Here is a 27,771-nt window from a genome sequence, read left to right as displayed (position 1 = left end):
CATAACATAAAAGTTACTGTTTAACAATTTTTAAGTGTACATTTATACAGTTCCTTGGTATTAAGTACATTTATAATGTTGTGCAGCCACCACCAATATTTATTTTTGGATCTTTTAAATCATTATAAACAAGAACTGTGTACCTATTAAACAGCAATTCTCCATTTCTCTACTTCCTTTAGCCTCTGGTAACCTTCATTCTACTTTCTGTCTCTGTGAATTTGCCTATTCTGGGTACCTCATATGTGGAATCATACAATATTTGTCCTTTTGCATCTGGCTTATTTCACTTAGTAACTGTTTTTAGGGTTCTTCCATCTTGTATCCTGTATCCAATTTGTATCCCTTTAAGGGTGAATAACATTCCATTGTGTCTATGTGTGTGTGTGTGTGTGTACATATGTACACACATACTATATTTTGTTTATTAATCTGTTGATAGAAATTTGTGTTGTTTCCGCCATTTAGCTTACTGTGAATAATGCTGCTGTGAACATTGGCATACAAGTGTCTGTTTGAATACATGCTTTTGTTATTTTAGATGTCTACCTAGAAGTGAAATTGCTAGCTCATATGGTAATTCTATGTTTAACTTTTTGAGGAACTGCCAAATTCTTTTCTACAGTGCCTGAACTGTTTTTCATTCCCACTAGCAATGCACAAGAGTTCCAATTTCTCCCACATCCTAGCCAGTACTTGTTACTTTCCATTTTTAAAAGTAAATAATAGCAACCAGGCAGGGTGGCTCACACCTGTATTCCCAGCACTTTGAGTGGCTGAGGCAGGGAGGATGGATTGAGGCCAGGAGTTCGAGACCAACCTGGGCAAAATGGCAAGACCTCACCTCTACAAAAAAATGTAAAAATTGCCTGAGCATGGTGGCATGTGTCTGTGATCCCAGCTACTCCATAGGCTGAGGCAGGAAGATCACTTGGGCTCAAGAGGTCAAGGCTGCAGTGAGCTATGATGGCGCCACTGCACTCCAGCTTGGGCTACCTTACCTCAAAAAAAAAAAAAAAGAAAAAAAGCTGTCCTAATGGGTGAGAAGTAGTATCTCATTATGGGTTTGATTTGCATTTTCTAATGGTTAGTGATGCTGAGCATCTTTTCATGGGAGGGTATTTTAATTATGGGTTTTTCATGGCCTTGTACGTTGTGAAAATTCTGACTACATACCCTAGTTAATTGTGGTCTCTTATGGTTAGGGATTTCCTAACTGTCTTGGTTTATTCGGGCTGCTTTATTGAAGTTCATAGACTGAGAAGCTTTTAAACCTCACATTTCTCAGAATTCTGGAAGCTGGGAAGTTAGATCAAGATGTCCAGATTCAGTATCTGGTAAGGTCCCACTTTTTCACAAATGGTACCTTCTGGCTGTCTCGTCAAGGAATGGAAGGGGCAGACAATCTCCCTTGGGCCTCTTTGATAAGGGCACCAATCCCATTCATGAGAGCTGCGCTCTCATGATCTAATCAGCTCCCACAGGCCCCACCTCTTAATACCATCCGTATCTTGGGGTTAGGATGTCACCATATAAATTTGGAAACATTCAGACCGTAGCACTGACCATGGGGTGAATATACTTTATTTGTCTTTAGTTCAAGTCAAAAAGCCAGAACCAAGCGTAAGACATCAGAATTATCTCCAGTGCGTCTTCAGTGAGTTTTTTGTTTTGTTTTGTTTTTCCCTAGTTCACCCAGTCAGAGTGTTGCCCTTCAGCTTGTCTGGTTTTCAGTCTGACTTCTCATTTTGCTGGGGCCTTGAGGTTAACCTAATAAATCCTGGGTTCTAGGACATCGGGTTTTTAGTCATACAGTACCGAGAAAGAAATGCCATCTTTGGAATTTCATTTAGCCCTCCGGGTTCCCACTTTCTAGTTGTTAATCGCTTCAAGAGGTTTCAGCCATGCACTTATAAAATTTTTTAAAATTCATAATGAGCACATTTAGTGTTCTGATCTAGAGTTTTTCAAGTTGTCAAGTTTTAACTACATTGCCAAAGCAGGAAACCTTGTTTTGTTCTTCTTCTGTTAAAAGGCAGGTATCAGAGAGTTTAAGGGAGAGTCTAGCAGTCTGCATATAGTTCTCGTGAAGAAGGCAAGCAAACTATTTATAGGTACTTATTTCTAGAATCAGTGATCAAAGATGAGATTTAGGGCTGATTTTATATATTAATACATATTCATGTGCCCTCCATTTTTATTATAGCTTTCTAATCTGAGCTTCTTTGTGTAGCAAACACATGTATGGATGACTATGAATTAGTAAAAACAGATTTTAATGCCTTTTTCTCTTTGGAGGAAATCAGATGTTTACAAAAAATAGACAAAGACAAGCCAATTAAAACAAAATCTAGAATAATCAAAGAGCTTGGGAAATGCTCACATTTGCTTTATATTGAATAGCTCTATTAATGAATACTTATTGCAGTTTGTTTTTATTTCAGCTTTGGCTAGATCAGAGTCTAAGAGAGATGGAGGTTTTAAAAATAATTGGAGCTTTGATCATGAAGAAGAAAGTGAAGGAGATACAGATAAAGAGTAAGGATTTTTTTTTCCCTCAGATGTTTTATAAGAATAAAACTTCTCATTAGAAAAACAATTTCTATTCCATAGAAATATTTTTAGGAATATGGTATTCTTAAGAAAACATTTAACTCTTTCACAGTTGCTTTAAGGAAAGAAAAAGCAGTTCTTTATTGATAAATTATTTTACTGTTATTTTCTCTATCTTTTGAAATGTATAAATATATGTTTGTAATACATGTAACCTTATAATTAAAAATTTACTGTACAATGGAAGGCTTCAAAATAAGGAAATTGTTTTTTGTTTTTTAAAAAGGCATTCTGTTCAGGCAGCAGTTTGAAAAGCCACCATTTATCATGAGTAAGTGAACCCAGATTAAGACCCTTGCATTTTGTATGAAAGTTTAAATACTGTAGTATCTTTCTTCCCCAGTTGTGACCACACCCCTACCACATCCATCTTAGGTCAGATTCTCACCAGAGAAAGCAGAACCATTATAAATGATAAACACAGGTGTTTACCCAGACAGAAGTTAAGCAAAGTGTTCATTACACTTTGTTAATCTACTTGGAATGACTGTTGTGTAAAAATTTTAAATGATAGTTTTAATAGAACTTTTTGTATGTTGTGAGATTTGTTTTTAAAATTCAACATTCAGTTTTTTGGCCGGGCGCAGTGGCTCATGCCTGTAATCCTAACACTTTGGAAGGCCAAGGCAGGTGCATCATTTGAGGTCAGGAGTTCAAGATCAGCCTGGCCAACATGGTGAGACCTCATCTCTACTAAAAATACAAAAAATTAGCTGGGTGTAGTGGTGCACACCTGTAATCCCAGCTACTCAGGAGGCTGAGGCGGGAGAATCACTTGAACCCGGGAGGTAGAGTTTGCAGTGAACCCAGATCATGCCATTGCACTCCAGCCTGGGCGACAGAGTAAGACTCCGTCTCAAAAAAACAAAAACAAACAAGAAAACATTGTTTTTAGGTTTTTGATTTATTGATCTTGTTTTCTGCTGGCCAAAATAAACAACAAATTCAGAGATACACAAATATACACACGAAGTTCTACCAAAACTATAAATATGTTAGAGAAATTTTTATACAAGAAGTCATTCAGAATATATTGGCTAAATATTGTAGGTGCTTCACTTCTGTCTGGGCAACAGCTCCGTTCATCATTACCACTTTATGTGCCTTCACCGATGAGATGTTGATTTGAAGTTTTATTTGAAGGAGAGCTTTGAACTGGTAAGTCTCTCATTTAAAATCAGTATTTTATGGTTTTCTTTCTTTCATTTCTTTTATACTTTTTCTGATTACTTTAAAATATTAAACAATTATTGTTATATTCAGTATGCATATAGTTTTGAAAAATTAGAGTTAAATCTGAAATTAAGCTGCATAGAAAATATAACACCTCTTAAACATGTTTGTAAAATGTTTACAAGATAACTTTTATCATTAAAAAAATTTGGGATGTATAAACATTGTAATAAAATATTTTACATTTTTGTGTAAATATCTAGGACTTTACAATAAATACCTTAGCTGAGTTGTCTTCGAAAAGGTTGTATTTGACTTTCTTTGGTGGCAGATTTACTATAGTTACACATTTTTTAAAAGCTGTCTTCAAGGTGCTACCTGTTCTGTACATTTCATTTATGAATTGTACTTTTTGGTTCATCATGAGTCTCAGGGATATCAGCTTTTTGAACATGTATCTATTAACAGGTTCATGTTATCTATTAACATGATAACATGATAATTTAATCTTTTTAGAATTTCAGGCCAGTGATTTCTCAGTGAAGAGTTGATATTTCCAAGAGTGGTGGAAGTATACTATTTTACCATGGTAATAACACTGGAATTACTTCCTTTTCATTAGCTAAGACTTTCTTTCCTTTTAAGTTCATTTCTTCTACATTATTTTGTTTCTCTTGTCTTTCTATCCTTAATTTTCAGTCTAAGACAGAAAGGAAAAATAAGTGAGAATAAACAAAATCCATAGCTAAATAAACAGAATTATGTGTTCATCTATTGTAGGGTTCAGCAAACTATGATCCATGGGCTAATCTTGCATGCTATCTAATTAGTAATTTTTGTGGGAACATAGCTACATGTATTGTTTATGGCTATTTTCATACAACATATGAGTAGCTACTACAGAGACCCTATGACCTGCAAAGCCTGTGGTCTGGCCCTTTACAGAAAAAGTTTGCTGATTCCCTGAATTAGGTGAACATAGAGGATAAAACCTCAGAATGTAATATAAGGATTATAATTGCTACTTAAGGTTTTTTCCCCCTTATTTTCTGTGTAGTGGGACAAATCTGCTCAGTGTGGATGAAGATGAGGATTCTGAAACCTCAAAAGGAAAAAAGGCAAGTGTTGCTTGAAATATTTTTTTTTTATGTTATATACAAAAAAATTGTTACCTCAAAAGAAGACTTAATATTTTTAATTTATAAACCCCAGTTACCCACTTTCTCCACCCCAGAGGCAAATGGTGTTCCCAGTTTGTTATTTATCACTTTGGGAATGTTTTATGCATTATAAAGAAGAGAAATATTTCTACCTCCCATGTTACACAATTGGTAAGATACTGTGCATGATCTTCCTTTAACCTAATGTATCTTGGAGACCATCTGTAAGAGTTCATAAAAACACCTCATTCTTTTCAGTGAGTGCATAGTATTCTATTGTGTTATATACCATTAACCAATTGCACCTATTGATGAATATTTAGTGTTGTCAGCTTTTTAATTCTTTTCTAAAATAATGTGTAAATTAGCCTTCTATATGGGTTATTTTGCAGACATACAAGCATATCTGTAGAATGAATTCCTAAAAGTTGCACTGCTTTATCAGGACAGGTCCATTTCTAATTTTGGCATACCAGATTTACACTTGTTCCATCAATATCTGAACATTATCTGTTTCCCCACACATCTGTCATAATGTCATCAACCTTTGATCTTTGCCAGTGAAAACTGGTATCTCAGTGTAGTTTTAATTTCCATTTTATTTTTTGTGAGGTTGAATATCATTTCATATGTATAGTCTAATTCTTTTCTAAAATAATTGTCAGTTAATATCCTTTGCCCATTTCTCTATCTGGTCTTTAGAATATTATTCATAGGAATTCTTTTTATATTTAGTCTAAGACACACTTTTTTTTTTTTTTTCACATTTTGACATCTTTGAAATCTAGATGCATCTTATAAGATAGTGTGATACGCTTTAATTATTTTTAAAAACTGTTTTTGGCCAGGCGTAGTGGCACACGCCTATAATCCTAGCACTTTGGGAAATTGAGGTGGGAGAATTGCTTTAGGTCAGGAGTTTGAGACTACCTGGGCAACATAGTGAGACTCCATCTCTAAAAAATAAAAATTTTTGTACAGTACATACGATAGTGGTATATTATGTAATAGTTTTATGGGTTTGATGAAATAAGATATTTTGGAGAAATTGGCCCTTTGCTGTGATACTAGTTGTAAATATATATACGTGTGTGTGTACTTTTTTTTTTTTTGAGACAGAGTCTGGCTCTGTTGCCCAAGATAGAGTTCAGTGGTGCAGTCTCAGCTTACTGCAACCTCCGTCTCCTGGGTTCAGACAATTCTCATGCCTCAGCCACACGGGTAGCTGGGATTACAGGCATACGCCACCATGCCTGGCTAATTTTTGTATTTTTAGTAGAGAACGGGTTTCACCACGTTGGCTAGACTGGTCATGAACTCCTGGCCTCAAGTGATTGTCCTGTCTCTGTCTCCGAAAGTGTTGGGATTACAGACCTGAGCCACCGCACCTGGCCATTACTAAAATTTTAACTCAGGTTTTTCACTAGTCTTTTGTCTTTGCTTATGATGGCTATTGCCATGGGGAAAATATATTTCTTTGTGTCATCAAATGTATCATTTTTTCTTTTAAAGGCTTTTGGGTCTACTGTCTTTGTTTTTAATGATGTTAATTTAATAACTTATTTGGGGCTGGGCACGGTGGCTCATGCAAGTAATCCCAACACTTTGGGAGACCAAAGCAGGCAGATCACTTGAGGTCAGTAGTTCGAGACTAGCCTGGCCAACATGTTGAAACCTCATCTCTACTAAAAATAGAAAAAATTAGCCAGGCGTGGTAGTGGGCGCCTGTAGTCCCAGCTACTTGGGAGGCTGAGGAAGGAGAATTGCTTGAGCTCAGGAGGCGGAGGTTGCAGTGAGCTGAGATTGCGCCACTGCGCTCCAGCCTGGGTGTCGGAGCGACTCTCAGTCTCCAAACAAAAAATAAAACAAAAAAACCCACTTTTATATGTTTTGTCTTATTAGATAACAACAGTAATACCAACATAATTACCAATAAAATGATTTTCAAATTATTTTGTTTCCTAGTTTTTGATGACACATATAACAGGTATATGTGTCCCACTAGGAATGTGTATTTAAATTAGTATATTTTTAAGTCATTTGGAATTGTTTATTTCTGTTTGGTATTCTACCAACTGAATAGAGAGTTAGGTTTGTTGTTGTTGTTGTTGTTTTTAATTTTGTTTTTTGTAGTGAGGAATTGCATTTTATTTTCATTTTAATTTTTATTGTATAAATTTTTTGTATGGTTTCAGCATCACATCTCAAAAGAAGTAATTTTCAGAGAAATCTAATTTTATCTTGATTCCCTTTATTCGGTTTTCCCTATAAGTGACTTGTTTTAAAAATTAGGTGGGTTAGCTTTTTTTTAATATATATGTAAGCATATACTACTTTTCTTGGAAAAACTATCCATACTGTTTGCTGACACCTTGATTTTCTTACTTAACAGTATGTTATATAGATCACTCTACAGCAAAGTATTTACAGATCTTTGTCATCCTTTTTATTATATAGTACTCCATTGGATGAATATACTGCAGATATTTAATTTGTCCCTACTGATGAATAGAGATTTTTTCCCCCCAGTCTTTTGCTATTACATATAAGACTTTACTAAAACCTTGTGCATATATATTTTTTTCATATCTGTGTAGTATATTTGTGGGCTAGATTCCTAGAATTGAAGTTGCTATTTCAGAGGTGAAATTCACATGTGATTTTGCTAGATACTGCCAAATTCCCTATCTATAAGTGTTAACATTAGCCATTCCCACTAGCAGTGTATGACTCTATTTCCCTGTAATCTTGCAAAATATGTAGTCACACTTGAATTTTTGCTGATCTGAACATAGCACCTTCTTCACATATTTCCTGTATTTACACTGTAAGAATTTGAAGAACTTTTACATTTCCTTTTTTCCTGTCTTTCTGGTTTTTTTTTTCCCCCTCTGCAACAGCTCTATTTTGTCATAATTTGAGGCAATTTATTTTGTTTATTTATCTATTGATACTGAGTCTCACTCTCTTGCCCAGGTTGGAGTGCGGTGGTGCAGTATCGGCTCACTGTAACTTCTGCCTCCCAGGTTCAAGCAATTCAAGCAATTCTCCTGCCTCAGCTTCCTGAGTAGTTGGGATTACAGGCGGACACCACCAAACCAGCTAATTTTTATATTTTAGTAGAAGTGGGGTTTCACCATGTTGGTCAGGCTGGTCTTGAACTCCTGACCTCAAATGATCTGCCCACCTTGGCCTCCCAAAGTGCTGGGATTACAGGCGTGAACCACTGTGCCCGGCCTGAGGAAATTATTGAATTTGATGTTTTTCTGTTAATACTATTAAGTTTTTCTTTATGAAGTTTTTCATACTGAAAAACTCTTAAGGTTTTTCCCACTGCAGGTTTTCCTAGCTTTTATTTTAACATCTGGATTTCCTGAAGTGCTGCTTTTTAGGTGTTCTTTACATAGACAAGAAAAAAATAGAAAAAAAGGAGTGAACTGGGTAGATGAAAATGAGATGTGGCAGGCACGGTGTCTTTTGCCTGTAATCCCAGCACCTTGGTAGGATGAAGCAGGATGATCATTTGAAGCCAGGAGTTTGAGATCAGCCTGGGCAACAAAATGAGACTCTACCAAAAATAAAAAATAAAAGATGTTTTCTATCACTAACTTATATAGGGCATTGGTCTTAATGTACATATATAGAGCTTTCAGATTTTTTTTTTTTTTGAGATGGAGGCTTACTGTTTCGCCCAGGCCAGAGGGCAGTGGTATGATCTCAGCTCATTGCAACCTCTACCTCCTGGATTAAAGGAATTCTCCTGCCTCTGTCTCCAGAGTGACTGGAGACACCACCATGCCACCACGCCTGGCTAATTTTTTATATTTTTAGTAGAGACCATGTTGGTCAGACTGGTCTCAAACTCCTGACCTCATGGTCTGCGCACCTCGGCCTCCCAAAGTTCTGGGATTACAGGCGTGAACCACTGCGCCTGGCCTGCTTTCAGATTTCTTATGATTTTTTGTAAAAATATATGCTTTATTACATATTTTTAAAATGTAAATATTTATGTTTTAAGGTAAAACCTACAGGACACATTGATTTATGTAGTGAACTCTAAAGATCATTCTGATGTGATAGTATCATCTATTTTAAATATACATGGACCATCTCTTCTTTAACAGTTAGAAATTTTATATTGTGCCTTTTCCCTCTTAAATTCATATTTCTTCTGTTCAGTTTTCCCACAGAATCTTAATATGATATACTTTTATGTAATTGAAAATCTTTTTATTATCCTATCGCACTTTAATAGAGATATTCTTCACTGAAGATAAACTTTACTGAAGCTTAACATTAAGTAAAACTCCTGCTACTAAAGTTTGTTTTTTTAAAAACTGAGTTATCATTATAATGATTAATGAACACTTGATCTAAAAAGTATTATTATAGATATTTATAATTATTAAATTTATTATGCAAAATAGTATTGGAAATTTATCTTTTAACATGGATGAGGCTGATGGTTTCCCTTTTTATTCATTTAGTTCATCTGTTCATGAATCCGTATTACCTGAATAAAACTTTCTGAATAATTTTACTCTTTCTTAAAAATGGACACATAACAGTTGTACATATTTATGGAGGGAAATTTCTTTTTAAACTTTTTTGTTAGACACAAGTGCTGAGAAATCCTGGTTACATTCTAAGTAGATAAATATGGAAATAGTCTTGCTATAGTATTATCGTACAATTCTTTTTTTATTTGAGACAGAATCTCTTGTCTCCCAGGCTGGAGTGCAGTGGGGCAATCTCGGCTCACTGCAGCCTCTTCCTCCTAGGCTTAAGTGATCCTCCCGCCTCAGCCTCCCAAGTAGCTGGGACTACAGGCGCCTGCCACCACATCTAATTTTTCTATTTTTAGTAGTTTTAGTGGTTTTGCCGTGTTGGCCAGGCTGGTCTCAAACTCCTGACCTCAAGTGATCCACCCACCTTGGCCTCCCAAAGTGCTGGAATTACAGACATGAGCCATCGTGCCTAGCCACAGTTCTTTCCTTTTGAGTTAAATGCCAAAAATTACATAGTGACCAAACATTTAAAAATTAAAAATAATTTGTAATCCAGTCATTAGGTCCTGGCCTTCCAGATTTTGGAGAAATACACTAAAAAAGCTTTACCAAGGTTTGAATAGCTAGTATACTTGTTATTTTTAGGTTTCTTTTTTTGTTTTGTTTTGTTTTAACCAAATACTCTCAGAAATAATTGGAAAAACTGAAATCTTGTTATTTTCTGTATGCTTTTGCCAATACAGTACGTTTTTTTTTTTTTTTGAGACAAAGTCTCCTGTCCCCCAGGTAGGAGTGCAGTGGCGCGATCTTGGCTCACTACAACCTTCCCCTTCCCAGGTTCAAGCAATTCTCCTGCCTTAGCCCCCTGAGTAGCTGGGACTACATGTGCCACCATGTCCGGCTACTTTTTTTATTTTTAGTAGAGACAAGGTTTCACTATGTTGGGCAGGCTGGTCTCGAACTCCAGACCTCAGGTGATCCGCCCACCTTGGCCTCCCAAAGTGCTGGGATTACAGGTGTGAGCCACGACGCCCAGCCAGATTGAGGATTTAAAGTTGATTACCATGACTGCCATGCTTGATAATCCTTCAGAAAGTCTTTATGTGTCCCAGGGATATATACATATATCTACCTGGATTTTGAATAGCTTACAGGTAATGTATAGATCTGTCAAACTAAAGGAAGAAACTGAGGCAAAATTAATGTAGTTAATAAGTTAATATAGTAAAAATTAATATATTATAGTGAGTTTATTTGAGTCACATTTGAGGACTGCAACCTGGGAGCATAGATTTAAGTTGTCCCACATGTATGCTTCGATTAGCAGCAGTTACGAGTGAGTTTTTTAATGAAAAAAAGAAGAGACTATTCCTAAGTTGTTTACCAAGAATTTACATTAAAATAGCTAACAATAGATACTGATTGGCCATACTTTGTTCTTTGTATCACAAATTCCTGGAACATGAAGATAATGAGTGAGGACCACAGTGTGCAACTTGTGATAACTTTTTTTTTTGAGATGGAGTCTTTTGTCACCCAGGCTGGAGTGCAGTGGCATGATGTCAGCTCACTGCAATCTCCGCCTCCTGGGTTCAAGCCATTCTCCTTCCTCAGCCTCCCAAGTAGCTGGGATTACAGGCATGCATCACCACGCCTGGCAAATCTTTACATTTTTAGTAGAGACAGGATTTTGCCATGTTGGTCAGGCTGGTCTCGAACTCCTGACCTCAGGTGATCCACCAGCCTTGACCTCCCAAAGTGCTGGGATTACAGGCGTGAGCCACTGTACCTGGCCAACATTTTAGGTAATTTATCTGCTAGTCAGGAAACTACAGGCAAGAAAAAGCACATAACACCTTTAAATAGTTGCCTTTGGGCATGGGTCGGGGACTATGACTGAAATTCCTTAAGTCTCTCTGGGCCTCACAGAGCTCAGACTGCTCTGACCTGTTTTTCTTTCCTCAGGTCCATATGGATCATTGGTTTAAACTATTATAGACTGGTTTCTCCGTTTGAAAATGAGTGTAGAATTAGGAGAAATCCTTTATTTTAGTTCACAGTGTCTTCATATCTTTCCCCTTCTCTTTCACAGAATCTTCTCTTTGCCTTTGGGCGTCTGCAGTTTCACTGTGCTTCTTTTAAGGGATTTATATCTTTTGTTAGTTAAGAAAACATTTTAGTCATTATTTCTGTGGATTTTACCTTTCTACATTATTATTTCTAGACCTTCTAATAGACATAAAACCATCATTAAAAAAAAAAAAAAAAGAAGAATCCCGTAACCTGTATTTTATTTTTAAAAGCAAAAAAGGAAAAAAAAAAAAAGGCTAATGGAATGAAGTATATCTCTGTACCATATTCTGAGTAATTTCCTTAGCTCTATCTTCCGATTTACTTTTATCTTTAGCTCTATCTAAGCTGCTAGGTAATCCATACATTGAATTTTTTTTTGTACTTTTTAAAAATTTCAGTGACATCATTTATAGAACTGCTGTTGGTTCTCTTTCAAAGTTGTGTTTTCTATAGTGTGTCTAATTTTTTACTGTTTCAATTCTTTTTTTTTTTTCCAGAATTTGAGTGCTTTTAACATACGTATGTCTCTAACTTAATGGTTTCATTTAGGTTCTCTTATCTGATATTCTTCAGTGCTAAACTTCCTGAATATCAGTACTTGTACTTAAATTATATGATGTGTGATAATTTTGGGTGGAAGATAACATTGATAATTTTTTGCATATTTAGTATTCTTAATGAAGTATTCATTGATGCAGCAAATACATATTGAGCACAGTGTTGGAGCAAAACAGATTTTTTTGTTCTTGTAGAACTTAAATTCTAGTAACTTGCTATGCTTATTATTTACTTAATGATTAATGTTATAAACAGGGGTTGTCATGTTAAAACTCTAGCCTGAAATCTATTGTCTGTTAGCTACAATGGTTTTTACATTTTTAAATGCTTGGAAGAAAGAATCAAATGAATTCTATTTCATGACATGTGAACATAATATAAAACTCAAATCTGTGTCCATAAGTAAAGTTTTCTTGGAAAACGGCCGTGCTTATTTATAAATTGTTTGTGGCCACTTTTGTGCTGCAACAACAGATTTGAATATTTGGACAGAGTTGAGTAGATACAAAGACTATATGATCAAGAAAGCCTAAAATACTTTTAGCCCTTTGCAGAAAAAGTTTGCTGATCCCTGTGTCAGTGTTTATTTTGTATAAATGTATTTCATAGATTGATATCCAGAGTCCCCCTTGAAGACTCCCAGTGAATGACTGAAACCCCAGAGAATACTGAATCATATATCCTAGGATGAAGCATTGGTGAAACCATTCCATAAACAAAGTGACTGTCACCCACACTTTACTTGTGTTGCCAGAACACAGGCAGATATTTTTTGTTTTTGTTTTTGGGAGCGTGTGGGTTTAAACACTCCGGACAGTAATACCTGGTTTTAACTATGCCCCACAGCATTGCCACATAGTACCAGAGTTAAGCTGTCCTTTCATGTTTTATGCCCTGGTGCATTTTTATGAATTAGTATGTACTTCCGTTGCCTGAGTGTTATTCATAATCTCTGAAAAACTTAACAGTGATACCATAGAAGAACTTTAGAGACAATCTTAGTATGTACTAGCAGAGGAGTGGCTAAATTAAAATATTTTTTGGAATGCAATTGACTGTTAGTAACTGATACCATAGAAAGCAAAACCGTAGATAAAGGGGGACTACTATGTAGTATTGTTGGATAAGTCGTATGTTAACCAGACAGAATAGCAGACTCTAGGCTTGCCAATAACTGTCTGCTTTCTAGAATTGTCATGAGATTTATATGAGATGATGTAATTCACACAGTATATGACACTAGCAGTTTTCTGGAAAGAGCTACATTTTGTTATTATTAAATGCAGTGTTACTGAAGCTTTGTAAACTGATGTTTCTTTGCAAATAATGTTTATAGTTTCAGGTCTGACATCAGTAAGGTCCTTGTTTGTAATTGGTTTTCTAGTCATTTGATCTCTTTTTGAACAAATGGATTCATCTATTCACAGTAGTTCTCTTGATGCTGTGCTTGCATTACCTGGAAAACTGTCTTAGGCTGGGGTAGGGCAGTGGATTAAAGTTTTAGGCAATTCCAGACTGAACATATCATCATGATTTTATTAATGGGAGTACTCTAATCTGTGAGATAATCAACCATAAATTTTTAAAAACTTATTTACACCTTATTTCCTCCCAGTAATTTGATGTAGATTACCAAATTAGGAGCACAAATAAAATGATGGAAAATCAAAACAATTAGGAGGTGAGTAGATTTGCCAGGATTCTAAAATAATTTATATGTTGTATTTTAATTTTATTTTATTTTATTTATTTAATTTTTTTTTTGAGACGGAGTCTCGCTCTGTTGCCCAGGCTGGAGTGCAGTGGCCAGATCTCAGCTCACTGCAAGCTCCACCTCCCGGGTTCATGCCATTCTCCTGCCTTCAGCCTCCCGAGTAGCTGGGACTACAGGCGCCCGCCACCTCGCCCGGCTAGTTTTTTGTATTTTTTAGTAGATACGGGGTTTCACCGTGTTAGCCAGGATGGTCTTGATCTTGTGACCTCGTGATCCGCCCATCTCGGCCTCCCAAAGTGCTGGGATTACAGGCTTGAGCCTCCGCGCCCGGCCTATATATGTTGTATTTTAATTCAACAGTTGTCTCTAAATTTTCTGGGAACTGAAATTGTGTCCTGTAATTGTATAATTGTATGATAAAAGAATCTTTACAAATTTATTTTGCTCCTTTTGCCCGTTATATACTGTGATCTCTCTAAAGTGATTGTTACTGATATGTTTATACTATTATTTGCATCTATTGAAGTATAAAGTATCAATTTCTGTCTGTATAGAAACTGTGATACTAAGGCAAAAGTTCTTACACAAAAGCACAAGTTGAAATGACAGCCGATTGCCATATTTGGCTGTAGTGTTCTCCAGATAGCAGCAAGGCCTGATAAGCAGGGGAAATGCTTACTTTTTACTCTCTGGAGAAAGCTGTCCTAAGATCCTCTACCCTAATTGTCTCAAATATCTTTGGAGAGATTTACATAAAAAGAAAGTAATATAATAAACCTCCGTGTTCTTACAAATTTGCATTGTCTTTAGGAAAAAAAAGTAGGCAGTTGAATCATTCTTAGATCCATGCCAGTGCTATCCACCATCATTTCAAATAGCTGTACGTTTTTACTACTTTTAAATGGTTTTCAAATAGTTGTTGATAGATTATCACATTATAGCATTTATCGACTCATATTTCTGGATCTTTTTTTACAGTTAAATCGTCGATCTGAAATTGTTGCTAATAGTTCTGGTGAATTCATCTTGAAGACATATGTAAGACGAAACAAGTCTGAAAGTTTTAAAACTTTGAAAGGCAACCCAATTGGACTTAACATGTTGAGCAACAATAAGAAATTGAGGTATAGGCACTTCACCACACATCCTATAGAAAAGATAAAGGAAGAGTTTGACACCAAAAACTTTGAGGCTAATAGGCCCAACCTGTACCTTTTCTTCTGAATTTGTCAAGAGGGCCAAGAGGTAGCATGGTCCCAGTATATGGATTCTTTGCTTTGAATCTTAGGAGTAGAATTTATTGCAGTGTCTCTTGTTTCTGAATAAAACATTGCAAGAAATACTTTATTAGGGTGGGATCTCGTGATTTTGTTTTCATACATTTAGTAGAATCTCAGTCATAATATTTGAAGAAGCACAATAGAGTGATGTGGTCATGTCTCCTTTAGGAAATACTAATCAGGATTGTCTCAATAGGGGACTTAAAAATTTCTTCTTCCTCCTTTTTTCAGAAATAACCCACCTTTCATACTGGTTACCATAGTGAACCACTGTTACTGGTAGGATTGGGTATCAGTAGCAACTCAGAAATAGGGTTGAAACTCACTTTTATTTCTGCTGTCTCAACTTACACATAGACAAATGAAGTACATAAAAGCTCAGTAACTTTCAAGTCAGTGGCAAAATCAGAAATAGTATTTAGGACTCCTGATTTTTATTTTAGTATTCTGCTTTATTTTTTAAATTTTCTCAACCTCCGCCTCCCCAGGTTCAAATGATTCCCTGCCTTAGCCTCCTGAGTACCTGGGATTACAGGTGCCCACTGCCATGCCCGGCTGATTTTTGTATTTTTTATTAGAGACGGGATTTCACCATGTTGGCCAGGCTGGTCTCAAACTCCTGACCTCAGGTGATCTGCTATTTTTTTAGTTTTCTTTAATTGGACTGGAAACATTTGAAAGACAAATTCAAGAAATGGAAAACTCCCAATAGACAATTGGGTTTATCCATAAATTTTTAAAATTATTATTGGTAAAGGTTTTTGTGTGTGTTTGTTCAGATTTTAAAAGATTTCTTTTATAAATGTGTATATAATTTTTCCGTGTTCAAATTATTTTGTGTTTCTTGAATCTGCAGTGAAAATACGCAAAATACGTCATTATGTTCTGGAACTGTAGTTCATGGTAGACGTTTTCATCATGCTCATGCACAGATACCAGTAGTAAAAACAGCAGCCCAAAGGTAAGAATTCTAATTGTCTTCGGTTAGTATATACATGGCATCCTCTTCAATAGGTTTTCACCTTTTTTAACCATTTTTTTCCTTTGTGAAAACTTACTGTTTTCACTTGTCTGTAGAGAGATATATCTCTGAAATAATTCATGACATGAAATTATACTATTTTATATCTGTTTTTGAGTAATCACATTCTGTAAATAGAGAATTTTTCAATAAGACCTATTCTATTGCATTATAATCCAGAGACTCTAAGATGATATTTAAATTAAACTGATTTACAATAATGACCTTACAGTGTTTAACTATCTTCAGTTGGTGGTTTAGCTCTGAAGAGTAAAATTACAGTTAATACCATACTTTCTTTATAAGGCTTATAAAAGTTCATAGCATCAAAACAAGTCATATTAGTTTTAAATGTTGGAGAAAATGTTATTTTGTAGTTTTAGTTAGATTTAGGAGTTCTCATTGATCTTGAAAGTACTGCTTGACTCGAAATAATGAAAGTAACATTTGGGGGACCATTTTTGGAATGTTACATGACCTTTCAGTTGACTGAAATTCTTAGGCTAAAAGAGTTAAATAAATAATCTGTTTATTGCATTATAAACAGTTCCTTATAACTAGTAACGTTTAAAAATTTGGCATATATTTTAGATGCTGTTTTTCATTTTTTAAAAATGTAAAATCTAGACTCATTTAGAAGACATGTCCTGAACCTTGCTATATTTTTCTGTTTACATAGATGTGCCATCAGCTCTTTTACTTAAAAACGTTAAGTAACCTCACACTTCGCGATAAACCAACCTTTTTTTTGCCTTAAATATATTATTGTATCAAATAGTGTTCACATAAGATACTTGAAAAATTTAAAAGGACAAAGAAATTACTATGCATACCAAAAATTGGCTTGCTCTACTGCAAAGTACACAAACAAATCAAGCTCTCTGGCCTACATGTGGCAAAAACATGAGAACAAATAATAAAAGGAGAATAATTAGGGGAGAGAAAAAGAGTAGACACGTGCTCATGCCCTGATGATACTAATAGAAACCATTGCTGATAAAGGTGTCTTAATATTCTGATAATGTAGTCTAAGTTTGAAATACTAATTTAAACCTTATAGTCAACTTAGGTGATTCATTTATAACCAAAATTATAACATTATTTTTGCTTTTGAAGTTGTCTGTTAGTTTAGAATTACTAGTGACCTATTCTCCATTCCTCATTTCCTCATTGGTAATGTTAAAAAAAACAGTTAACAGTCTGGAAATTGGGTTGCGATTTGTTTTACTCTAGGTGTCAACACCTATAACATTTTGCATGTGTATTATTGCTCATTTACATAAAAGATTAGATTCAGTTAATATGAACTTGTATATATTGGTAAAATGTTTAAAATATTGTTAAAATCAACAACCTGAGTTAATTTGTATTTAAGAAATAAACCTGATTGAAAAATTCTTAACGATTAGGGACAGTAAAGAAAACTGTATAATCAAGTCAGCAGGACAGAAAACTGTATAATCAAGTCAGCAGGACAGATACTACTTACATTTGTCTTTTATTTATTCTGTATAAGAATAAACATTTCTTATTCCAACTGCAGTATGACTGTCACTAAAAAGATTTTGATGTTCAAAGACAAGTCATTGAGAGTTTTTCAGTTTTCTTCCTTCAAAAACATTGAATGATTTTATGCTGCATACCAGGCATAGATGAGGTGCATTAAGATGATTATGATAAAATTCCTACCAGTAAAGCTCAAGTTTGATTGCAGTAGAGGTTGATTAGGGTACAGAAAGACAAGTAAACAAATGATTACATGCATAGTTAGGGCAGCAGTAGAGATATACAAAATATGTGTAGTGAAACTATAGAGAAGGGAACAATAATTTATAAAGGAAACATTAAAGGAGTTTTTGAGTGTACCAGGTAGAAGAGGACACTGCATGCAGGAGGAATCACATCTTCAAAGGCACAAAGAAAGGCTTTAACTAAGATTGTTGCTTCCAGGGATTTAGCACAATTGTTAGACTTCAGGTGAGGGTAAACACATTGGCTTTTACAGCTTCTCCTAAATGTTCTTATTTTCTGAAGTCTTTTTTTTTTTTTTTTTTTTTTTTTTTTTTTTAAATTATAGAGATAGGGTTTTGCTCTGTTGCCCAGGCTGGAGTGTGGTGGCACAGTCATAGCTCACTGCAGCCTCAAACTTCTGGTCTCAAGCAATCCTCCCACTTCAGCCTTCTGAGTAGCTAGGACTACAGGCATGCACCACTGCACCTGGCTAACTTTTAAAACAAATTTTTTGTAGAGATGTGGTCTCACCTTGTTACTTAGGCTGGTCTCCAGCTACAAGCAGTCCTCCTGCCTCAGCATCGTAAAGTGGTGGGTTTACAGGCCTAAGCCACTGCACCTGCCTCAAGTCTTATAATAATTTGAAATGAAAACAAATGCCATCAATCTGGTAATTCATGCATAGTGTATTCTTGGGGTGAGTGGTATATCTTGTCTTTTAAGTAAATCAGACGTGCTAAAATCTGGGTAATTTGTAGTTCTTTAGTTATATATGGGAATGAGTGCTTTACACCTTTTTATCTAAACAGAATGAGTGAAGTTTGGTAAAATATCACATTAGATTAGTCTTTGGGACATAATTAAGGTTCCAGTCTATTTTCTTACTACTATTCCAACTGTTAATTAAATTCATATTTACAAGATAGATTGTTTATACACTAATAATGGTAGAGAAGTATGGGAAAAAAACAAAATGCAGAAGTTTAAAAGTCTATACATACCATCCGTGCCCCTAACTCCAATCAGACTTGTTGAAACAACACATTATATAGGTTTATGTTTTACTTACACTTACACTTTTTTTGACTTTTTATTAAGTATAGATAATATTCTTATAAGGTTCTTATAAGTCTTCTTATCATCTAGTCTTCCCCCTCAGGGGGAAAGGGATAGCTATGAAAGCTTATGTAATTCATAAATAGGAATATGGGCTTCTGGAATAAGTAATATTTAATTATTAGTGAAAAGCACCATTTTGAGAGGTTTTGTTTGTTTGTTTGAAATGGAGTCTCGCTCTACTGCCCATGCTGGAGTGCAGTGGTGTGATCTCCACTCACTGCATCCTCCACCTCCTGGGTTTAAGCAATTCTCTTGCCTCAGCCTCCTGAGTGGCTAAAATTACAGGTGTGTGCCACCATGCTAATTTTTTTTTTTTTTGTATTTTTAGTAGAGATGCAGTGTCAGTGTGTTGGTCAGGCTGGTCTTGAACTTTTTACCTCAAATAATCCGCCCACCTTGGCGTCCCAAAGTGCTGGGATTACAAGCTTGAGCCACCACACCTGGCCCATTTTGAGAGAATTTTTGAAGTTGTAAATGAGATCAATGATACCAGAATTTATCTATTAGTCTTTTTCCCTTCCCTTTCTTTTCTTTCTTTTCTTTTCTTTTCTTTTTTTTTTTAATGCCACAGTTACAGTACTAATTGAAGGTAATTTTTCTTTTCTATATTGTATGAAATAGTCCAACAAGAATGTAAGTTGACATTTTTACAAAGTCCTGCATTACTAATAATGACTTTTCCCCATTGTTTATGTTTTATTTTAATATGTAAGCAACTCTAAGGCAGGTCTTGATAAAAACACATATCGAAGATACTTGTAAGAATTCCATGACTTGTTAATCAGATATATTATAATGAATGCATTTTTTCTCAAGGATAAGAAAAATGAGCATTGGTGTGTGTCTTTGTATATATATATTTTTTTAATTTTTACTGTTTTCCTTTTCCTAACTCCCTTGGCTTATTGGGAAGCATTATACCTAACCCGTTTCTTCTACCTCTGTTCTTCTACCTATTTCCTTTCCTCTGTACAGGTGAATATAAAAAACAACCAAGGCCGGGCGTGGTTGACTTATATCTGTAATCCTAACACTTTGGGAGGGCAAAATAGGAGGATACCCTGAGACCAGGAGTTCGAGACCAGCCTGAGCAACATGGCAAAACCTTGTCTCTGTAAAAAATACAAACATTAGCCAGGCGCACACCCGTAGTCCCAGCTGCTTGATGTCTCTGTAAAAAATACAAACATTAGCCAGGCATAGTGGTGCACACCCGTAGTCCCAGCTGCTTGAGGTGGGAGAATCACCTGAGCCTAGGGAGATCAAGGCTACAGTGAACTGTGATTATACCACTGCACACCAGCTTGGGTGATAGAGCCAGACCCTGTCATCTCAAAAACAAAAACAAGAGAGTACTAAACTGTTCTTATTTCTTGGGCACAGCAGTATAGAATTGGAAATAGCTACATTAGGTATTAATGCCTAACTTTTGGTTTTCATTTTACTTTTTCTGGAAATACAGCTGTATAAGAAATAAATACATAGGATAGGATAGACTAGATTTAAACTTTTATGTTTATATTTTGCTTCGCTTCTTTAATAGGGGTGTGATTATATTACCTCGTTTTTCTGTCATTTAACATTTATTTTATGCAAGTTATTCTTTTTTGAATAGCAAAGATAAAATTTCAGATATATTCATGTACATTTATAATGCTTTTCCTTTTGAAAATTTTTTAAAAATTTGTGTGTGTTTTTAATGTTTTCATGTAAAAACAAGTTACTATATATTTTTTTCTCCATTTGCTAGGATTAAATCGATATTGTAGTTGCATACTCCACATGATAGGAGTATAAGAATTGATAAAGGAATTTGGGGATTTTGTAATTTATGCTTTGCTGATAGTTCCAAATATTTCATTCCTTTTATTATAAGGAGAAATAATATTAGATGTGAATCTCATTTTATTCTAAATTGAGGGATTATATAATTTCATTCTTGAGTAATTGATGTTAATAGCATTTTGGAGTTTTCATGAACTATGGAGAAGGGTGCAACTTTTATACATTGGACATGTGATGAGAAGCCATGATTTTAAATTATAGGCCTTTCCTTGTGTCCCAAATCATATACCGTATTTAATCTAAGACTTTTGTGCAAAAGTTTCAGCCTTAAAAATTTTTTTTTCTTACTCCGAAGGAAATAATCATACCTGATATTAGGATCAGTCCAGAACCAATACAAATTTTATAACTTCTAGGAAATGCTATTGTTTCTTGAAGTCTATTTCTGTAACAACAGTAGTCTCCTCCTTATTTGTGGTTTTGATTTAACCATTCCCTTTTTAGTACTGAGATTGTTTCTAAATTTGCTATGATGTCATTATTGAATTTTTCAGATATTGAGAATTATGTCCAGGTGAGGAAAGTACATACTATTCATAGAAGTACAAAGGAGGTACCATGGCATTAAACATGAAAGGACAGGCTAACTCTGGTGCTATGTAGCAACACTCTCAGGCATATGATAAAACCAAGTGTAGTATACAGAGCAAAAACCCTGTGAGCTCACAAAAACATTTGCTCATCTTTTGGCAACGTAATCAGAAAATGTGGTTGACAGCCATTTTGTTTATGAAATGTTTCCACCAATGCTTCATTTTAGTATATTGGATTCGGTACTATCCTCCGTTTCAGGCACCCACTGAGGGTCTTGGAACAGATCCTTGGAGAATAGCAGGGAATATTGTGTTCTAACATATCTCCAAATATTTGATAGTTAAAGCCCTTTCAAGAATTTTTTATATTTTTGTGTATTCATCTTCCTGGTAAATATCTAAAAAGATTGTTTATTTTGTGTATTGATAGAAATCGAAAAACAATTTAGACATGACTCAAAACCTAGTGTATTTTATATATATATATATAATGTATTTAAAACAAGTTGATCACATTATAGTTTTGCCTTATGACTATAGTTACTACAACTACAGTGATATATCAACAATGAGGTCTTGCCTCTTACATTTTTTTTCTTTTTCATGTTTTAAGCAGTCTGGACCGAAAAGAAAGGTAAGCTTAATATTGAAGAAATTAGAGCATGGATATAGTGGTAAAATATAAAATTGTTTATATGTTTTGAAAAATATTTGTTGAATTAGAGTTTATAATTAAAACTTTTTTAATTTTAAATTTTTAGCTGACATGTAATAATTGTACATATTTATGGGATACAGAGTATATATCAATATAGGTATACAATGTGTAATGATCAGATCGGGGTAATTAGTATATCCATCACCTCAAACATTTATTGTTTCTTTGTGTTGTCAGCATTCAAAGTTCCTTTTTCTGGCTTTTTGAAAACATATATTATAGTTAACCATATTCACCCTAAGTGCCACAGAAAGTGAGAGCTCATTCTTCCTGTCTAGCTGTAATTTTGTATTTGTTAACCCACCTCTCTCCATCCTCTCCTCCCCCACCCTTCTCAGCCTATAGTATCCACAGTTCTACTCTCTAGAGTAAAAGGAAACTTGTTGACAATACAACATGGTATTTGGCTTATATAGGTGGTATTTGAGGCTCATTCTGAATGTAAAGTTTTCTATGAATGGTTATATTTATGCTAATAAGTGACTACTTTCTTTTAAAATAGAATATTTCAATGCTTTAGTAGTAAAATTGCTTTCAGTTACATTATCAGAATCTTTGTCATTATATTTTAGTGATAATACTCTTGTTTTTCTGCTTTAATAGATGGGGGGCAGGGAAATGTATTAGAACACCTTAAGCTTAGAGTTAAAACTTTAAACATCAAGTGTATTCTCTTCTGACTGAAAAGTAAGAGAATCTTGTGATCAGTCTTCTTCTGTCATTATTTTTTCTCTTTGTAAGAACACTGGCGTTTAGGGGATATTTGAGTGCTATAATGGCATAGAAAAGTGTTTAAGAAAACAGACACATTTCTTTGAACATTTCAAAGTAAAATGATCATAATTGTTCTAAAGTGGGTATCCATAAGAGTAGCTTCTCTGGACTGGGCATGGTGGCTCACGCCTATAATCTTAGCACTTTGGGAGGCCAAACCGGGAATATCTCTTGAGCCCAGGAGTTCCAGACTAGCCTGGGCAACATAGTGAGGCCCTGTCTCTACAAAAAAAATAAAATAATTGGCCTGGTATAGGTAGTAAGACAGTAAACAAACCGGAAAGTCCAGCTATTTTTAATTTCCAAGCAAATTGTGGAATCAATTAAAAAAAATGAATCTATAGTGCCTTTCAAATGCGTGAATTTTGACATTTGTATATCAGCTGATGGATTAATATTTTGAATTGATATATGATGGCTCTGCATGGGCATGGTGGCCAGTGCTTCAGTTTTGACAGCATTACCATCCTTGGTGATGACATGGACAGCAATGTTTCTACAGTTGTTTGAAATGGTAAATATATTTTTGATTACATGCTGCCTTTAAGGCATACACTTTTATTCATTCCAAGTATTTATCGAACCTACTGTTACAGGCATAAGGATACAGTGATGAATAAAACAGACAAGATCCCTGCAGTCCTATAGTTTACTTTCTTATGGAGCAAAGACTAATACTGAATAAGTAAAACATGAAATAATAATTTCTGTGTAGAGAAGTGTAATGGGTGATGTGATAGACTGACAGTACGATTTCTTTAAATTGCATATTCAGGGAAACTCTTTACTATGAAGCTAACATTTAACTGAAGACTAAATGGGGAATTGGCAGTGCCATGATCATAAGAATGGCTTTTCCAGATAGGGAAGAGGTTGTACTAAGTTACTAATCCAGGAATGAGTTTGGCATGTTGAAGAACAGAAAAAAGGGACAACTAAGGCTGGAGCTTAGAGAGCAAAGGAGACAATGTTATGAGATGGGTTTGGAGAGACTGGCTAGGACCTAGGTGATAAAAGGCTTTGTAAGGTGATCTGAAGCTTTTGGATTTTATATTAGTGCAACAGAAGCTTTCAGAGTATTTAAGGTAGGGAAGTATTGTTACCTGATAAATATTTGAGATTTTTAAACACAATATTTTGCATAGGATTTATAATTTGGCACAAATAGAAGTTTAAATCAGTGCCAGTTCAGTTAAGGCTGGGCAAGTTCCTCTCTAAATAGAGATGTGTAACAAAGGAAAATCAAATAGTCTGTAAGTACTTAAAACTATCTCAGCAAGGTCTAGGAGTTGGGGCGTTAGAAAGACAGAAGTAAAACCAATCTTTTCAGCGGGGGAGAACGGGATTGGGAGGGTTAAGGTGGAAAAATAAAAAGATTTTGAAGGTCTCATCCCATTAGGGATATAATAGAATTTGCTTGAGGAAATCATTTGAATCTTGGTAAGTGTAATAAGCGTTGAGAGGGAAGGTATCTATATTCATTTGTTAAATTCAATAAGGAAGGGAAAGAGTATGTTGTGCAAACAATATTGTATAAAAATAGGAGACAAGAGGAAACAAAATGAAATAATAAACATAAATAGAAATATAAAAAGTAATAGAGTAAGATGAAAAGAAAACAAGTCCTATCAGCAGTTATAATGACTGTATTAGAGTATATTTAGTAAAAGACATGCTGATTTGATTAAACCCAGCTATACTACATTGTTTACAAGCATCATACCAAAATAATAATGTGGAAGTAAGTTTAGAGCCACAAGAGATGCAAACAAAAAGAAAGCATGAGTGGAATTTTAGTAACAAGGGAGATGGAGTTAAGGATTAAAAGCAGTAGACAGGATAAAGGAGCACATTTTGTAATAGGCATAGTTTATAGGAACATAACAAGTAAATGTAAAGCCTCCCCTAAAATAGTTAAAATTCAAGAAATTCAACATGGTGAAACCCCGCCTCTACTAAAAAGACAAAAATTAGCCAGGTATGGTGGCATGCGCCTGTAATCCCAGCTCCTTGGGAGGTTGAGGCACAAGAATTGCTTGAACCTGTGAGCCAAGATAGCGCCCCTGCACTCCTGCCTGGGTGACAGCAAGGCTCCATCTCAAAAAATGAAAACAATGAATACAATTGTGGGAGATTTTAATATATCTTGAAAATTAAACTGGTTTATCAGTTAAATAAGAATAATGGATTTTAACTGTAAAATAAGTAAGATGATTCATTTTCATAGAAATGTATATATTTGGCCATCTTTTGTAATAATGGAAAGATTAATAAAAAGAGCTATCATTAAAGCAAGGCAAACAACAATAACAAAAAGAGAAATGGTGTTCAGATCCTGGTTTCTAAGAACCAGTCTCCACTAAAAGGAATGTGGAGAAATGGCTGATTCTGGGGTTGTGATAGGTCAGACACAGAATGAGTGTGGTATCAGAAACCTAGAAAATGTTCAACAAATTAAGAGTGCCCACTTCAAAAGCACCTGTACTAAAATTGGAACAATAGAGAGATGATTAGCATGGATGACACATGAATTAGTAAAGCATTTCGTATTCTTGTAAATTGTGTATGTATATTTTATCACAGTAAAAAAGAAAAAAAAAAAAAAAACACCAAAAGGATGTAGTTATATCAGAGGGAGACGGGAGCCAACTGAAAGAGCTCCCAAATAGCCAAACTGATAACAGTTGGATTATAACTTAGACCAAGGGACACTCTATGAAATACCTGATGAGTTCTCTTCTAAATACTGAAAAACACAGAAAGGAGATTAAGGAGACATGATGACTTCATGCGTTGTATCCTAGATTGGATCCTGGAACAAAAATGGGGTATTATAAATAGCTGGTAAATCTTGGCTCACGGCAACCTCTGCCTCCCAGGTTCAAGCAATTCTTGTGTGTCAGCCTGCTGAGTAGCTGCGATTACAGGCACGCACCACCATGCCTGGCTGATTTTTGTATTTTTAGTAGAAACGGTGTTTTGCCGTGTTGGCCAGTCTGGCCTCAAACTCATAGCCTCAAGTGATCTGCTGGATTTTTGTATTTTTAGTAGAAACAGTGTTTCACCATGTTGGCCAGTCTGGCTGCGAATTCCTGGCTTCAAGTGATCTGCCGGCCTTGCCCTCCCAAAGTGTTAGAATTACAGGCGTGAGCCACATTGCCCAGCCAGTAAATTTCCAAGGCTAGAGTTTAGTTCATAATAGTGTACCAGTGTTGGTTTCTTTTTTGACATGTGTGATGGAAATATTAAGGTGTTAACATTAGGGTAAGAGATATAAGGGTATTCTGAATTGTCTTCGTAACTTTTCTGCAAATCTAATATTATTTCAAACTTAGTTCACTACAATAAATAGACTTTCACAACTGAGGCTGTTCGAACTTTTAATGAACAGAGCATTCTGATGTTATTTAAACAATTCAGGATAGAGAAATAAAATGCTCTTTAGTTTATTTTAAACAGCTTGTAAAAATCTTGGGTTTATGAAATGGGACCTCTGAAGCTACACAGACACAAACCCTAAGAAGCAAAAATTCTACCCCACCTACACAGGAAGACAGCAGATGACAGTAGAGCTTCTCTGCCTCTGGTTGGTTAGGAGTAGAAAAGAAATAGCCACTGAGATTAAATCCTAGCCTTGATTTTCAATGAGTTTGGAGTTTGAAATTTATACCTGCAAGAGTAATGGAATCCTCAAATTGAGAAATGAATGTAAATGCCGGCTGGGTGCAGTGGCTCATGCCTGTAATCTCAGCACTTTGGGAGGCCGAGGCAGGCAGATCACTTGAGGCCAGAAGTTTGAGGCCAGCCTGGCTGACATGGTGAAACACTGTCTCTACTAAAAATACAAAAATCAGCCCCGCATGGTGGCACACACGTGTAATCTCAGCTACTCAGGAGACTGAGGCACGGGAATCGCTTGAACCCAAGAGGCAGAGGTTGCAATGAGCCAAGATTGTGCCCTTGTACTCCAGCCTGGCGACAGAGCCAGACTCTGTCTCAAAATTTAAAAAAAAGAAAATGTAAATTTTCATTTTAGATCATCTAGCAAAAAGTTTTTAAAACTGAATTTTGGAGAAAATAATATAGGGCTAGGTAGTTTTATCAAACACATTTTTATCTTGAAATTTTTATATTCTTGTATTTAAGATACTGTTTCTTCAATTTATTGTAATTTTTAAAAAACAGAACTTTAATTTGCCCTGCTTTTATAGGAAAAAATATAGCAAATATTGAAAACAGTGGCCATAAATTCTGGAAATACAGGGAAGTATACACATTAGTTTAATGTGACAATACTTGGTAAGATTGTGGCTATCATATGATGTATTCAGCATGTTGTCCCTCATTCACAGTGGATGGTTCAGTACACAGGTTCAAATTGCGAGAGCACTGCATTAATAGTTTCATCAATCTCTATACATGCATGTATGATTTACTGTCTCAGATGATTTGTGTCAATTGTTTTTACTAAATCTGGGTAAACCTGGATTTGGAAATAAGACTATATTATGTTCTCTTTAGTGTGCGAGTGTATGGAATTTGAAAATACGCATTTTATTTTAATCCCAAGTTAGGAACTAAAAACCTACCTTTTTTCTTATAAGACTGTTACTACTACATCTCAGGCAAATTCTCATTTTCATAATGCATATCTTCACAAATTTCAAATTTTTCAGGGTGGAAATTGCCCAGTTGTACCAGATGTTGCTCTGCTTGATATTGGTGCAATTTGCTGGGATTCAGATTCTGGCATTGCTACTTAATTGTGTGACTGTGGATAAGTTGATTAACCTCATTGCATTTCAGTTTTTTCATTTATAAAGTATTAATAATATGTCATATAAGGTTATTGGGGGGATTAAAGAAATTAATAGATACAAAGCACACATGGCACATGATGCTATTTTCTAACTGCTATTATAAGTATACTACTATCAGCTGGGCGTGGTGG

General features: G+C 35.2%; 1 protein-coding gene and 1 pseudogene across 13 annotated transcripts in view; both read left to right on the top strand.

Annotated features, from left to right (window-relative positions):
* Nucleotides 1-27,771, top strand: part of SENP6 (SUMO specific peptidase 6) — a 102,125-nt gene that overhangs the window by 21,027 nt on the left and 53,327 nt on the right. For 2 of the 13 annotated variants that reach the window (XM_031667224.1, XM_031667237.1), the window contains exons 2-6: nucleotides 2,445-2,538; nucleotides 4,844-4,904; nucleotides 14,778-14,923; nucleotides 15,936-16,040; nucleotides 21,942-21,962. In XM_031667224.1, the coding sequence (XP_031523084.1) occupies nucleotides 2,445-2,538; nucleotides 4,844-4,904; nucleotides 14,778-14,923; nucleotides 15,936-16,040; nucleotides 21,942-21,962 (427 nt within the window). Of the gene's footprint in view, nucleotides 1-2,438; nucleotides 2,539-2,839; nucleotides 2,885-3,663; nucleotides 3,772-4,302; nucleotides 4,376-4,843; nucleotides 4,905-13,696; nucleotides 13,767-14,775; nucleotides 14,924-15,935; nucleotides 16,041-21,941; nucleotides 21,963-27,771 lie in introns of those variants that run through there. The other 11 variants (XM_031667227.1, XM_031667238.1, XM_031667232.1 and 8 more) reach the window with 10 other exon arrangements.
* Nucleotides 25,281-25,374, top strand: LOC116275536 (annotated as a pseudogene).

Source organism: Papio anubis, chromosome 6 (assembly GCF_008728515.1).
Source record: "Papio anubis isolate 15944 chromosome 6, Panubis1.0, whole genome shotgun sequence".
Taxonomy (NCBI): Eukaryota; Metazoa; Chordata; class Mammalia; order Primates; family Cercopithecidae; genus Papio; species Papio anubis.
This window is presented reverse-complemented; position numbering and strand designations above follow the sequence as displayed.